This window comes from Lonchura striata, chromosome 3 (genome assembly GCF_050655825.1).
Source record: "Lonchura striata isolate lonStrDom1 chromosome 3, ASM5065582v1, whole genome shotgun sequence".
NCBI lineage: Eukaryota > Metazoa > Chordata > Aves > Passeriformes > Estrildidae > Lonchura > Lonchura striata.
Window position 1 is genome coordinate 62976343 of NC_140705.1, and position 15716 is coordinate 62992058.

General features: G+C 41.7%; 1 protein-coding gene across 14 annotated transcripts in view; it reads left to right on the top strand.

The window, feature by feature from the left end:
* NHSL1 (NHS like 1) overlaps positions 1–15716 on the top strand; it is a 180379-nt gene that overhangs the window by 107237 nt on the left and 57426 nt on the right. Inside the window, exon 1 of one of the 14 annotated variants that reach the window (XM_085575311.1) lies at positions 15120–15701. The exons of 12 other annotated variants lie outside the window; for them this stretch is intronic. In XM_085575311.1, coding sequence (XP_085431437.1) covers positions 15644–15701 — 58 coding nt within the window. In that variant the 5' untranslated portion in view covers positions 15120–15643. Of the gene's footprint in view, positions 1–15119; positions 15702–15716 lie in introns of those variants that run through there. One more of the 14 variants, XM_021553105.4, reaches the window with a different exon arrangement.

The window sequence follows — 15716 nt, forward strand, 5'->3', positions numbered from 1 at the left end:
AGGATATGGCCCTTCATGCCCCAGATAGCCTTGGGTGTGTGTATATGTCTTTTGGGATTTGTCTCTCTTGCTGGATGGCGGGTTAGTTCATTCCTACAAAGTTGTGACACTGACTTTCAGAGCTGGTTCTTGTAGTGCCCTCGGAGGTGTTGCTCAGACCATTGTGAGCAACCACTCTGTTTGAATGTGCTTCTCCAGAGTGTGGAAATGGGATTGAGGAGCCTAGGTAAGGTACTCAGAAATCCCTGCTCCCTCTTTGTGCTGTCCATAGGGAAAGCATTCCCTTCTCTCTAAAATGCACCTGAATTGAAATTATAAAACTTTTCAGAAGATATTTGACAATTGTGTCCATGTGTGTAATTTCACTGATCTATAGTACAACACTTACATAAGTGATTAAATTATTTGACTTGTGATCTAAAAGCTATTTAATGCAGTTTTTTGTCCTTAGCAATGAACTTTCACATATTTCAGACCAAGTTTATTACAGTATTCCTTATGTTGAATTTTGCTGATACCTGGTATGACCCTATACATTTTATTTATTCTTTCTGAATTCCAAATCATCAGAGTTCCAATGAATTTTTTTCATTGAAACAGTGAATGACAAAAATCAGTCACCCTGCTTTCTGGCCTGACTCCTCCCAGGAGAACCTCTAGTGCTTCAGTGGTGGTGTCCCACCACAGTACAAGTGTGTAGACTGTGGGGCACCAGCTCTGCCCCACTGGGTCCTTTCTTACTCGTTTTCGGTCCATAGAAACAAAAGAATAGCAGGGTAATTAAGCCATCAGTTAAAATGGTTATGGGTGGGACAGGTACTATTTCTCTTGGAGTATAGAGTCTCTGTCACTTTAAACTCTGTTAATGTTTATTTTAAGGAACAAAAGTGTTTAAGGGTGGAAGTGCTTTCTGGGACCAGGTCAAGTGATAACTGCAGAGCACAGCTGGGGATTATTGGCTGGGCTTTATCTCTGTTGATAAAGGCCTCCCTTTGGGGTCCTTATCCAGCATCATGAGAACTGCACTTGGAGAGGTTTCACAGTGCTGATATACTCCACCGAAAATGTTCCCAGTAGTGTTAGGGTTGTTTGAAAACATAATACAGTCAAATTATTTCAACTTCCTCATGGTCTGGGGGGGGCATCCTCACTGAGGTGATCTCAATAGTTTGCAGCAGTAGTCCTTGTGCTCCTGCTACCAAATAATCAATAATCAAAATACTTGTGGTGTGATGTAGCAGCCATAATAATCAGGTTACCATTTTAGGGTTTGAAGGCTTTTTAAGCTTTGCAATTATTCTGATAAAACTGTTAAATTAGTCATATTGTGAAGTGAAAGTTCTGCATTACCAGCTCAGCCTGTTCCAGTATCTGTGATGCTGTTCTTCTGCTGTTCTTTGCTGTCAGATTGAGTGCAAATAGACAACGTAGGATTAAAATCAGCCAGAGTGCAGCACTACATCCTTTAACAGCCTGTCTGCCTGCCAGAAAAGCAGTATTACAGTGGTGTTGGGGCTGTCACCATCACATGTTCATTCACAAATACAAACTCCAGTGGAGCTGAGTGTTTGGTAACTGGTTTTCCTGCAGCAAAGTTAAACTGAGATACTCCACTGACCAAGTTTGGCAAAAATGTCAGGGGCTTAGTTTAGTTTGGTTTAAATGCCTGGTGAATTGAAATATGAGGCGGTGAGACTGCTAGCAGTGATTGCTGCTGTGGGAGGCTGTCACCTCCTCCTGGTTAGAGCATCACCTGCCTCTTGTAGTTCCCATTGCCACTTGATATTTTATCTAATTTGCAAAGTTTAAAGGTACAGTATGCTCTTGCCAGATTTTTGTGATGATAAAGTTTTGATAAGGAGTTTTGAGTTTTTTCTGTCTTCTACAGATGCAGGAGCAAGCCAGTGGCAATATCAGATTACTTTTAATGTTTGTTAAACAAGTGGCTTCAGTTACTGGGATTTTTTTGTTGGCTGCTAGCTCATGAAAGAATGCTTTCTTCTTCTTTATTCATATCTAAAGCTGAGACCTGCCTGTGTTATTTGTATTTTGTGAAAAAACATTACATTTGAAATAATAACTAGATCTATTTATACATTAATAGGATGTTGTGAACCAAGTTGGATATTTTATTATCCACTGTTCACGATGGTTTTTTTCCAGGTTTCTCTTCCAAAAGCTAAGAGATATTTCCCTATATAAGGAAAGGATGTTATACTAAAAAGAAAAGGATGCCAGAATCTTTGCAAACTGGGAGGATTCATTCTTTGCTTTCTCATCTAGCAGTGTGAAACAAAGGCTGAATTGCTTTCCATCTTTGCAAATTCTGGGCCATGTGGAGCACTAAGCAAGCCTTTGTGGCCTTTCGTGCCCTAAGTGACACAAGGACTCAGTCTATGTGGTGAATGGCTGGGACAGCTACTTACAGAGCCTCATGCAAGTGACTGGCCACCCTCATTCCCAATTTTATCTGCTGTGTCCAGCTCATACCATAACAGCTGACATATCACATTGCACCAGAAAAAGCTAGTAACTGGTTTGTTTTTAAAAGAAAAAGTAAATTTTATATAATTTTTATTGCATGTCTAGAAAATGTGGGAATTCCCCTCTCCCTTCTTCCTTTTTGCTGTCTTGTTTTAATGTCTTGTCTTACAGCTGAGCTTTTTTGGAGGTTTTGTTCATTTGGCTAAAACAAGCCACAGTAATGTTGCAAAACAGGGGCACATCTCCATTTGGACAAAATTACTTCAGGTCTTGGATAAATAACAACTCTTCTGGTGTGTGTTTCTATATGTGTATTGCATTTCTTACTCACTTTGCTGCACATTCTCTGCATGCTCCATAGAAAACAAGCCTCCCTGCCTGTTCTCATCTGGATGGGCCATGGAGGTGTCCAGCACTTGGTCTCCTATGCCTTTCCATGAATCAAATGCAAGAGTGATGTGGATGAAGAGAGGGATGAAGAAGAACTTGGAATACGATGGGTCAAAAGATGTTACGTTTTTGTAAAACACTTGAGTGAATCACTAGCATTAATATGAAGGTCTTCCAGAGTTTCCTTGCTGAAAGAAAACACTTGGCTAGCCTGGTGGCTCACTATTAGGTGTGAACCTGAGCTTCCTGTTGCAAGGAGGTGCTGGTGGTGGACATTTCATTCCTCTCTGCCTGTGAGCAGTGAAGAAGCTGTGTGTGGTATTCCTGCAGGTGTGTGAAAAAATAGAGAGCTCAGAGACATATTTTGTGTAGTGTTTTTTATGACTGAGGCAAGGGATAATTTGCTGTAGTTAAGGAGGTAGAGCAACTTAAATGCAAATTCACATGTGAAACAAGTAAGATTGGAAAGCCTGTGGCTGAGGATAGTGGTTAATGGTACACTGAGTAGGTTCTTCAGTGCTTAATTTGATGAAAGCTTCTGGGGTTTATGGATGTTGGATACAGTATATTTCCAGGTCTCACTGCAAGTTGCTTGTGAAGTCAATAAATGGTTTTGAATGCTGTAAGAAAATCAGATCAGATTATAGTGGAAACGTGGTAAGGAGAATGTGAAACTCCACAGAAAGGGCATTCTTTAAAGGAAATGGTTATTAAAAGTCTGATAGATTACAACAGATTTTTAGTCTTCTGTTGTCTCCAAGTCCTAACCTATCATTGACAAGTGCTTGTGTTGCTTGATTTTCAAGATTTTCAAACCTCTGCTTAGATACAGTTGTAGATGAACTCTGCTTTTTTCACACGTCCAGAGCCATGTGCTCCATCCTATGCACTGTGATACTTAAAAGGTGCTCATTCTCTGAAATACATCACTTCTGTCCTCCACTCTCAGTTGCTTGTGCAAACATCTCAGAGGTAAAGCAGACTTGCACTTTGCTGGCATTGGAGCTCATAGCATATAAATCTGGTTTATTCATACCTTGTAGTGTTAATAAAAAAAAGACAAGTTTAAAATAATCCCAAATGCCAATAGGCTTAGTGACGTTTAAGCATAAGCAATGCTGTCAGTCCATCCACAAACAAAAGCGGTATGTCTTAATTTGTCTAATTACACTCTAACATGCAGGCCAGCTGCTGCTGTGAACAAAAGCAGTTGATCACACCATTTTATTAATTGCATATTAATTGCCACATTCATGTTAACCATGTGGGAAACAGTGGAGTAGAGTGAAGGCTACTTACTTATGGAAGAGAGAAAATGAACTGGCAGAGTGGTGTCTGTAGAGGACAAGTCTTAGAATGATAGGGTGCCTGGAGCTTGTTGATGCAATCTGATTTTTACAATAAATCTGGGGGGTTTTTTCACCCATGTAAATTACTGTATTTAAAAGTGAGAGGGATTTGAGTAGAAAGAATTGTGTCTTGCATAGTGACTGCATATTTGTGAAAATACTACTGTGCAAGTTGGTATTGAATTTGTTTGGTAATTTGCAGAAGGCTGCCCTGCTGGCACGTGGCCATCTGCCTTTGTTTGCATGCTGTGCCGATGGATGCACCTGCGCTGCCTGGAATCACTTCTCATAGGAGCAAGGCTGGAAGATCCAAGAGGAGTGAAAAACTTGCTGGGTTTTATATTTTATGCAATTTTGCTCCAAGTACGTAGTCTTTTTGAATATTGGCAGTAAGTCTTGAATAGAACTGGATTTCTTAGAATGAAAAATAAAAACCGTGCCATAGGAGGATTGGTTGGTGTAAAATAACCTACAGCAAAAAGCAAATGGCCTGGCCCACTGCATTTAACGGGCATCACTTTACCTAGTAGGATATTTAATGATATTAAATTTATCTTCTTAGAAGTGAGACTTGAGAAAAATACCCTCAACTTCTTTTTTTTTTTCCTCTTTCTTTTTGCTGCGTGCAGGCAGCAGTCACTCTCAGCAGATGTGCAGCAGTTCTGTCAGGCAGCAGGTGCAGGCTGGAGTAGACATGAAGTGATTTCTGTCCTGTCAGCCCCAGTCTGACATTATCACGGTCTGTAGAGCATCTCCTTCAGCAGGGCTGTGGGGTGGCTGTCTCCTGCCTCCACGCAGCACTGTCCTGCAGGCAGGTATGTGCAGTAGGGACAAATTACATGATGCATGCAAAGAAAGCCTACTGGACTGAGACCTAAAAAAGTCCTCAAAGCTTACCTTGAGTTTATTTTTTCTACCTTCCCCTTCATTTCTCTTCAGAAAGGAAAGTAAAGACCCATGTTACAATTTGTAAGCCAAAGGGTGAGCAGGTTTGATATGAGGAAGGCCCAAGGGCAGCTCTTTGCTTTCTTAGAAAAGAAGTATATGAGTTAATGGCAGATCAAATAGAAATATGACTATTGTGAAATAAATTGCAGGACTGGACCTGGAATCTACAGTGATTTAGAGAACTCAGTCTTGTCAGTCAATTAAATATTTTTGCTTGGCTTTTCTAAAATGAATATTTCAATGTTAAAGGCTTAGTCCCCTCTCATTGCCAACAGATGGCATTTTGCTTGCATTTCCTATATCTCTCAGAAAAGCTGGGATTGAGAGAGATTGGCTAGTTTAAAAGAAAGTGAGAGAGTCGGAGGCTTTGTTTTAATTAAGATATTGTTCCATAAAAGCATTTTTCAAACTGTATTGGAAAGTGTAAAAGGAGACACAAGGAGTCACACAGTTAAGGAATTGCTAATAAGCAGTTGAGAGGTAGATTGGATCTGATCTAGTCTAAGAACATGCAGTGCAACCCAAACAATAATGATGACATTCTTTACACCTAAGCAGAAATTGGGACAAAGGGGTTATTGTGGGGGTTTTTTAAATAAGAAAAATGCTTTAGGTGGCTCATCACAATTATGTCTCAATTGGTGCTGTAATACATAGCAGTGTGGAGTCTGGAATATAGAGATGAAGCATGATTGGAAAGGCACAGCTTGAATTTTGGATTGCAAGCAGTGCCTGCCATTACAGCAGTTACAGAAACAGTGCTGATGTGTGAGCTGACCAGTTTTGACTTGAAGTCATTGGAAGAGAATAAAAAATGTGAAACCCCATTATGCCACCTCTCCAGTCCTGCATAAGGGTGCTGTATCAGCCTCCCCATGTCTTCTCTACTCAGGCAGGCAGGTTGGGGCCTGACCATTATTAATTTAAAGGCCAAATTCCCCAATACACTGCTTGTGGCTGTTAGGCTGCAGCTCCTGGCATTTGTTTGGAAATTGTATCTCAGTGTACTGGGAACTGACTGGATTACCAGTGAGGGCTGATCCCACCAGCTGAGCATGAAGCAGCGTTGCTGGAGAAGATACAGAAAACCTGTAAATGCTGTGGTTGAAAGACAAGTTATCTGTGATGTCTTTTCCATGGCAATGCTCAGCTGGCTGCTCTCTGTGGGGTCTGTGGCCATGTGTTGCTCATCCCAAAGGTCTCATCCCCTGTCTGATTGACTTCTGATTCGAGCCACAATGACTATGGGGCAACCTTTCCTCCTCTGGTTTAGTGTTGTCCTTTGTTCATTGTCCTTTATGTGGCTTGATGAGGAATTTAGCAGTGAAGTTTCCCACACAGGGGTTGCAGATCACATTCATCATTGCCCAAAGGCATCAACAGAAGTTTATAAAACCATTTCCGAGTGGTTTTTGATGTGTTCCAAGAAGGGCTATTTAAACATGGAGCTAGGTAGCATCTCCAAAGCAGATTTGGCACACCTCCTAACTGAATGATCCCTCATAGTTTTTCTCAATGTCTTATAACCAACCTGGCCCTCCTTCTGCTTGTCAGACATTTGCCACAAACACAACGTTATGTTTAGACCAGGATCAGTGGGCTGCTGTTTGGGGGGGACAAGCAGATCCCCAAGCAGATGCTGGTGGCAGTGTTAGGGTAAATAATTAATGATGTTAAAGGAAATTACACTCCTTTATGTCCAGTAGTTGAAGGTGAGCACAGTTTTTTTTTCCCTGATGATGCTACCCTGTTCTTGATAGATTTAATTAATCCAAAGAGAAGAAGGATGCTGATTACCCTAAGTTTAAAAGGAGTATTTTCCATGCCTTATAAGAATTCAGTATTTTAATTTATTTGTTCTTGGAGCCGGATATGTGCTCTGTACAGAATACTAGTCATTGTGGATGTGTCAGGTATTTTTAATGGCTGTAGTTTCAGGTATGTTCTTCAAACCAGCTATGGTTGAAAAACAAAGATGTAAATTGAGTTTTGGTGCATCAGCTTAGACAATTCCTTGCATGATGGCAAAGCAGGGATCCTGTTAGGTGGTGCTTTTGTCTAAGGTGAATTGGGATTGAAGTTTTTTAATGCTGCATCAAAGCATCCTAAGTGTGTGCCAAAGTCAAGACTACTTGTGTCATTATCCATCAGGATGGGAAAAAGCAATTGCTTTTTCATGCATATAACATACCAATTTTGGGAAAACATTGCCATGGTTTTGTTGACTGGTTTTCCTGAAGGTTTATTCACATTGACTGTGATCTACTATCTCCTTTACATTTAAATGGAATCTTCTGCTCTAGGGGTCAGCCCTGCCCTGGAGCTGGTGTAAAATTTCACACCTGATTCTTCCAGACTTCTAATACCATGCTTCTTCTCTTTTCTGACTGACTAATAATGAAAAATGCTCTCCTGTTTCAATTCTGCAATAGCACATATGTCAGTGATTAACAGTCTTCTGAACCAATCTTTACCTCACAGTTGAATCTGGAATATTGTGCAGTGTTGAAATGCAGCTGCTGGGATACAAAGTAGTTTTATCAATTACCTTGGGGTGGCAGGTTTGTTTGCTTAGTAGTAGTTAACTACTGATATTTCTTTGTCTTGTTCCTCTGTTGTCTTAACAGCTACTGGAAAGTTTCAAGAATGAAACTTACTCAACTTCTTTTCTGTGTGGGAAAATCCATGATATTTCTACACAGAAGTTTATTTCTATATCTGCATAATTGTCTCTGTATTTGTGTATTGTCTCCAGCTAAGTGTTGGAAATCTGATTTGTAGTGTATGTCTTATTAGTGGGATGATCCATTCAGAAGCTCATCCAAAAATAAATTGGTAGTTTTAGTTTATGTGCTGCTGATCTGAATTGTGGATGCATGCTTGCATTGCAGATGCCTTTAAGTGAGAGTTCACCACTGGCAGCAAGTTACTCTGAAGACATGATGTCAGGTTACACAGCCCGAGGTCTGTTCAGAGCTGAAGAGGCAGTGATGGTACTATAACTGTACATTTTCAAAGGTTTTCAGATACAAGTAGTGAAAGCACTTGAGAAACAATTTTTAAACTAGCCTTTGCCATCTCAAGTTTTATATTTACACTTCTTCAACTTCTACTTCATCTCTTCCAATAAAATGCAAACTTCTCTGCAGTTCGTATTTTGTGCTTGGTGGGGATAAGATACCGAAAGACATTTTTGCATTTAAGAATGGTATCTTTCATTTTAAATAGTGTATGTTAAACCCCTTGCTGTGTTACAACTTCTTTTGTTTTCTTGGTTTTATGAAGGATTGAAACAGCAAGGAATAACTATTTTTTCTAAAACAAGAAGAAATGTAGGTATCTGCATTGGGAATCCTGAAGGAAAAGCAAGCGATCTACTCCTTTTCTGTCTGGCAGGAAATGGAGGCAGAAATTGAAGACAGAAAGCGGGAGGGGAGATAATCTGCATTTTTTAATAGTTTGTGGATTACATTGTGATTCTTTTGTTTGCCGGTTGCTCACACATGCTTATTTATAGAAACCATTGCCACAATACTAAAATGCACAGTAGACAATGTGCTTAGTGCTTTCTGAAGATGCTTAGTGGCAAGGCACCTTTATCACTTCAGCATCACATAAACTGTTAGATGCCATTTTACTAGCTACTCAAAGAAACACAACTATTATTCAGTAATTAGTGCTGATCCACCATGGCATGTTGTGAGGTTTGAGCCTCTAGATTGTGTATGATTAATAACAGATCTCTGAAACTTTTAATCAAACCAGTGCCATTTACATTGGTATTTACATTACAAATTTTGAAAGTTTAACTGATTAACAGTATTAGTCCTTTCATTTGGTTTTATTGAGGACTTTGATAAGAAGATGCTGACCACACAAATATAATCTTAAAAATCATTTTCAAAGTCTTTTGGTATTTGATCACATCTGAGATCCATATGCCCATGGTCAGCCAAAGACAATCTCTGGGGATTCTGTGGTACAGATTTTGGTGCAGTTGTTTCCCTACACATTGCTGAATCCGGCAGTAATTATTAATAGGTCACTGTTACAGGAACTCAATGCCTTACTTTAGTTTGGAGACTTTTATTTTAGCGTATATTGTGTCTTTAATTGGAACACACCTGGGTTTTTAGATTTTGTCAAAAATCTTAGGGCTTTAGGAGCAACAGCAAATGTCCACTTTTGTGAGCCTTTACTTTTACTCATCATTTTAGTATTGTGTTGTGCAGACAAGACTTTTCAGGTAAAATTTTTGAAAATTTCTAATGAACAAAGCATTTTATCAAGTTGCTGTGAAAGACAGTAAATGGGTGCTTGATGCTTTTTTTTGGCATGAGCAGTTGTATGATTCTATGTAGGTTGGTATTTTCCAAGGAGCTTAACTTTTTTCATTTATAGGAATCTCAAGAATGTACATGCCTAATTTTAAGAAAGTGTGCCTCCAAGCTTAAATGAGACCCACCCAGAATTTTTTGAGAGTCAGCAGAAAGCCAAAAAAATAGAAGAATTTGTAACCCCTTATACCAGGATAATCTGTGTATAAATAAAAGCATGCCGAAGAGCAGTGCTGGGCAGGGAGGCCAAGATAGGCTACAAAAATTCTTCCTTGTGATCTTTAAATAAGTGGAATGAGTAGGAAGCATGTCCCCTTCAGGAAACCCATAAGGAGAATGCAGACTGAGATTAGTTGAAAATGTCTGTTGGATATTAGTGTGGATGCCCAAGAGCACAGCTGCCAAAGACGGAATTACTGGGAGATTGTTTGGGACAGAAGTTCAGAAATGGAATTTTTGCAGTCTGGTTTTGTTGGTTTTGCTCCTCGTCCTATAGGATGCTTTGAATGAGAAGACTTGCAAACTTATCTGCCTGGTATTTTTTCCATCACTAATTCAGAAGAGAATGATTTTCTCTGTTGTGCATTATTAGGGCAAGTAAGAGTCAAGATTTTGAAGACTAATTTACTTGCCCCTGCCAGTTTTGGTCAGTTCTCGAGGGTAAGCCATAGCACAGGAGCATTCAGGTAGATTTGGTATTTAAATTGAGACTATTTCCTGGTGACATCCTAAAAGGGTACTGTTCCCTAGGGATTAAAAAAATTCTTCTCTGGGAGCTGAAGTTGCCTTAACTGGGGTTCAGAAATGGCCAAAGGAAAAAGGATTGTGCCCTGCAATTTAAAATAAAACAAAATTGCACATTCACAAAATGTTTTCTGTTCTTCTGAGTGCCATTACTGTGTGGGGAGATGCTCTAACCAAAAGAAACTGCTGCTTTGTCTGCCAGCAGCCCTGCCCAAAGCTGCCTTTTCTTTCTGCCGACGTGTTTGCATGATAGAGGATCCTGTGGAAAGATGTTTTGAATTGTTAAAGGAATGAATTAGCTTTATTGTGCTGTGACCTAAATAGGATCATCAGATCAATCAGTCTGCTGCTTTTCTGTCCTCTCTGGCTTAGGTTGTGTTGCTTCTCCTTCTCATCTTGCCCCCTCTTCCCTGTGCCCCCGCCGGGCAGCCCCTTTCCCAGAGCCTGCAGGCATAATCCTTTATGATCTTGGATAAAGGAGGGCACAGCCGGGTACCCTCTTTTCCAGCAGTACCTGCCCCCTGATAGCTGCACAGGCCCAGGCTCAGTCCTGACTCCCCTGGCCCTGCACTGGGGCATGGGTCCTTCTCGGTGTGTTGTTGTGGTGGCTTTAGGATAAAACAATTTTTCTTCTTCTTTCCTTCTCCCCTGTGCATTCTCCTCCTCTTCCTCCTGATCCCAGATTCAGTGAACTGTAATTTCCCAGTAGCCGGGGCAGTATCGCGCTTCCCCAAGGCTGAGGTTGCCGTGAAAGAGGCCATTGTGAGCGAGGGGAGCTGGGGCTGGGGGCTGCTGAATGCGGTGCCGCCCGGGACAGCCTTTGTGGAGGGAGCACTTTTGTTCTCCTGAAAGATGCCGGGAGAGGGCCAGCCGGGATGGGATCTCGGGGAGGGAGAAACCCATTCTGACCATAAATTACTGACTCCTGTGCTCTGCAAGGAGTCCATTTAGGCACCAGCAAATGGTTAACAGCATGGGTGAAGGTGGCCAGAACAGGCACAAAGCTTGGGTGTGAATTTTGAAAATACCTGAGGCATTTGGCTTTTCTGGTGTTTCTTCATTATAGAAATCTCACTTAGAAGTAAAAGTGCAGATTTCAAAGCTGGGTGGTCTTAGTCTGAGGCAGGCAGGAGCCTTGTGACCTGCAGGAAGGAGTTTAATAGCCCTGCTCAGTTGCAGGCTTGCCCTGCAGATGCCTGGGTGCTCTGTGCAGTGTGGGGAGGGGGTGCGTGGGGATCACTCCATAGCTGCACCCCTGTGGACACCACAGCTGCTCAGGGGGGGTGGCTGGGGGTGGCAGGGAGCAATCCCGAGCATGTCCTACACAGACACATTCCTGCAGACGTGCTGGAAACAACTGCCCTTCAACAGCTTCTTCCCTGTGAGCTGCTGTAGGATGGCACAGTGGAAACTTATTTAGAGCATATGAGTGACGTGTCTGTAAAAGCAAAGGCATCGATTTAATTGTTTTGTGTACATCTGCTTGCCAGCGTTTCCACTTTCCCTTTTGTACATTAAACAGAAACTCACTGGAAGAGCTCTCACAATGCAGTTAGTTTCCAGCTCAGATGGACAGTTTTACTTTTTCTTTCCTTTTAAAATGTCATAAATGCTACACAGTTGTTTAATGGAGGATTTTTCCATTGTCCAGATAAAGTTGCTAAGGCCTGCAACTTGAAGTTTAGGTTTTGAGATGATGGTACATTTTAGTGGTTTGATGCATCATTCTCTTAATTAACTTGATATATCGTGTGCTGGGCTTACCTCTCATTCATGAAAATAAAATGGTTAAGATTGTTTTCACTTGTGGGAGGGAGCTGGAAAGCATTGCTTTAACTATTCTTGTGGGGTTTTTTGGTTGTTTTTTTTTTTTTTAACTTAAATATTTCCTAAATTTTGTACTGCATATATATGCATGGGCTGGTAATTAGGAAGAGAATGCTGATGGAAAGCCCCTCTAAAGAGGGGATAGAGCAGGGAGGGGAGTGAAGGAATGCTTACAGCTTTTCAGGCATGCCACATGCAAGCAGCCACTCTACTTCTCTTCTGCATGTATGCGGCCTCTACTAGAAACTCAGAATCAGTTTAACCACTCAGGGATTAAAAACTATTATAGTTGGACTAAAAAAAGCATTTTGCTAATGAGTTCATTACACAGTTGTGATTTTGAGGATGCTGTTTGACACTGCTACTTCCACCTCTCAAGTTACTTTGCTCCAGTCCCTGACTTTTTAGGATGAAGATTCTTGAGCCTTACTTTGTGACCAGTCCCATCCAGTGTGAAGTGAAAACTAACATTTACTGGACCTTGTTCTCCATGTTTTCTATATTAGTTGTGATATTCCTGATTCCTCTGTATTTCTGTGGTCCTTATGTGGCAGCGTGATCCTTTCTTCTAAGGATGTGGTAACTGAGACAGTGTGTTAATATTAACTTGCCCAAGGTGGAGTAGTAAGTGTGTCACAGAGCAAGGTCTCCTCAGTCTGCTACTTGTCTCTGAGTCATTTGCATGTAAAGAACTGATCACACTGTACGCACCTACTGTTCATGCTGGGTTTATCTGGCTTTAACAAGCTTTTAAATTTTATTCTATCAAGTTAATTTTAGGTGGGGTTTTTTTGTTCTTGTTGTTTGGTGGAAATTCTTGTGAGTTTGTGTGGTGGATTGGCAGTGTTTGAGGCTGAAGTCCTTTGTTTGCATAGTAGCTAGTGTAAGTTTTCTCAAACTGCCCCATCTTTTCCTTCTCTTCTCGATGTAAGGTGGCTAAGTGCAGAGGAGTGCAGGCATTTCATGCTTTAAGTTCTCAGAGAATTGCTGTTAGATGACAGTTTCTTGAGACAGGAAAAGCATTTACACAAAGCTTGGTTGAGATAACATGATGAATTTTATGGAAGTCAGTGGGTTTGTCTCAGGTGGAGAAGAGTTTTTTTTGTTGTTGTTGTTGTTGGACTAGCTCAGACTCTCAGAACTCCAGATAGGAGTAGCCAGACCGTGTTTCCTTTGGGGTAGTCCCTCATGATAGCCATTTTTGATGTCTGACCTCTTTAACAGCATGACCTGAGGGTATGTGGAAGCAGGGTCGGGGTGGGGAGTGGGATGAAAGGCAGACAACAATTAAGGTATTGTTTGTTGCTGGATTTGAATGTCTGCCTCCGAGCTGAGATGGGGTAGAGGACAGTGATCAGGTGCTTGTTCGCAGGCAGGAGAAATGCTCTAGGGTGGGTTGAAGATCCAATAACAAAAAGCACACTACACTTGGCACACATTGTAGCCCGGGGTGAAATGAAAAGGATTCCAAGCTGCCCAAAGTACCCAGGATCATGTTTATTCACAGTGGCTTGACCATGAAAAGGTAACAGGTCTTGCTTCCTAGGGCTTGCAAGGCACTTTTGAAGTTCCATAAACACCTTTGGAACAGACTGTCTCACTTCCAGCAGCCCAGACTCCATCATTTTATAGCTTGGAACTGTTTCCTTTCCCCGTGCTCCCCTTCCTACATGCTAAGGAAGAGGCATGGGTAGGTAGAGGCACTTCTACATCCTAAAAAGATCGACACCACAATAGACAAGGAGTCACCATCGCCTTGGTTTGCTTTCAGATGGCAGTGTAGCTGGAGTTAGAAATAGAATCACTCTAAACTCACTTTCAATGTGTGTCCAGCAAGCACACATTTTATGGTTTGTGGATGGTAAATGTCTGACAGGGGTATTACTGTATATTTAATTCTAAACCAGCACTAAATAGTTACCTTCTTATTAGAGTTTCATGCCAGAGTAATTTTTTGTGTAAGGTACGAGATGGAAATCAGTGCAAAAAGCAGAGGTGCCTTCATTGCCATTGCCATGACACAAGGGTCTTCTGTCCCTTTGGCAGAGCTCAGCCAGTCAAAATGCCTCTTGGACTAGCAGCTGCTGGAGAGACCTGCTGCTCATGGTAGTTTTGATGTCAAGCCCATGTTGCAATTGCAAAATTTCTGGATTTGGAAAATACTGATAAAATGTTGATGATACTGTGTTCTGAGAATGATGAACAGATTTCATTTACAGTCTGTTCTTCACAGTGCTGGGTCTCAACTGTTTGATGAAATTTAGAAGTTCCTGTGGAGCATCTGCTTTTTACATGCTGTGCTCCAGAGGCTGGAGTCTGCTGCAGCTTTGGGTCAGCCTGAGCCCCCCGCTGCTGGCATTTTTCTTTTTCCTGAAGAAAAAAATCCTTTTCATTGTTCACTCGAGGGGGTTTCCTAAGCTTGCTTTGTGAGGAGGGCTTGCTTCTTGAGCCTGAACATTATGCGGAGGGCATGCCCTGCTGAGCACATTCATTTGGTGCTTAGAAATTTCTCTTTAACTTCTGCAAAATTGCAGTTCATTCCTAGGAAGGATGGCTGTGGACCTCTGTACAGATGTATTTTTTTTTTAAGACATGAGGATAAAATGCGCATCTCAAAAAGCTGGGCTGTTTCATCTCCGTGCACAAGTTTCGTTTGATGAATAACAGAATCTCTGTTAGCCAGAAATAACTCGATTTTGTTTTCCATGTGTCTGGTCTAAGATGACGCTAATAAGAATAAATTAGGAGTGCAACTGAATAAAATTCAATATGTGAAATTAGTGTGCTGAATGTCTCGGGCAGTGGCAGTGACTACGGGTGGAGCAGTGGGACTGGAAGGGGAGGCAATGCAGAGCCGAGACTGCGTGGTGTAGCCAGCTAAGGCGCAGCTCTGGATCCTTAAAAAAGTGGGAGCAAGAGGGTGAAAATAAAAAAAAAAAAAAAAAAAAAAAAAGGTGTGGTGAGGGAAGGATGGGAGCGGAGGGAAAGCAGAGCATCCTGATTAGCACGAAAATGCAACACTCATTTGCAACTGGAAGGAGGCCGGGGCTGCCGGGGAGGTGCGTTGGGAGGGGGCGGGGGCAGGGAAGGTGCCGGGATCTCCTGCTGCTCCGCCGGCACAGCGGCTGGAGACATGGGAAGGAGAGCGGGCACCTGCCAACTCGGGACTTTCTGGAGCAGCCGAACTTGGAGAGCGGAGGAAAGGAGAGGAACAAGAGCGGAGTAATTGCTGTGGACAGGGAGAAGATCTTTTTCGTCCTGCGCAAAGGAGAATAACAGCCGGGCTGCTTTTTCTCCTGTTTTGCTTGTTGGAAGTGGCTGTTTTCAGCCCACAGGGTTACATGCGAGGAGGAGAAACTCAGGCTAAAGAATTGTAAATTATTTCGTCTGTCAGAAAGTTCTACACATATTTAAAGTGATTTCAGAAAAAAAAAGAGGGGAGAAACGTGGAGAAGAGAAATTTGGTGTGCAGAGTTTGAGCAGGTTCAGTGTGGCAGTCACCTTTCTGCATCTCCTCCTTTCTATGGGATTTCAGCTCCAGGATCGCAGTTCAGCACCTTGAAAATGGTGGTTTTCATCAACACAAAGCTTAAATCTCTCATGAAACTTTTCAAGAGAAAGAGTAAGTATAGTTCTG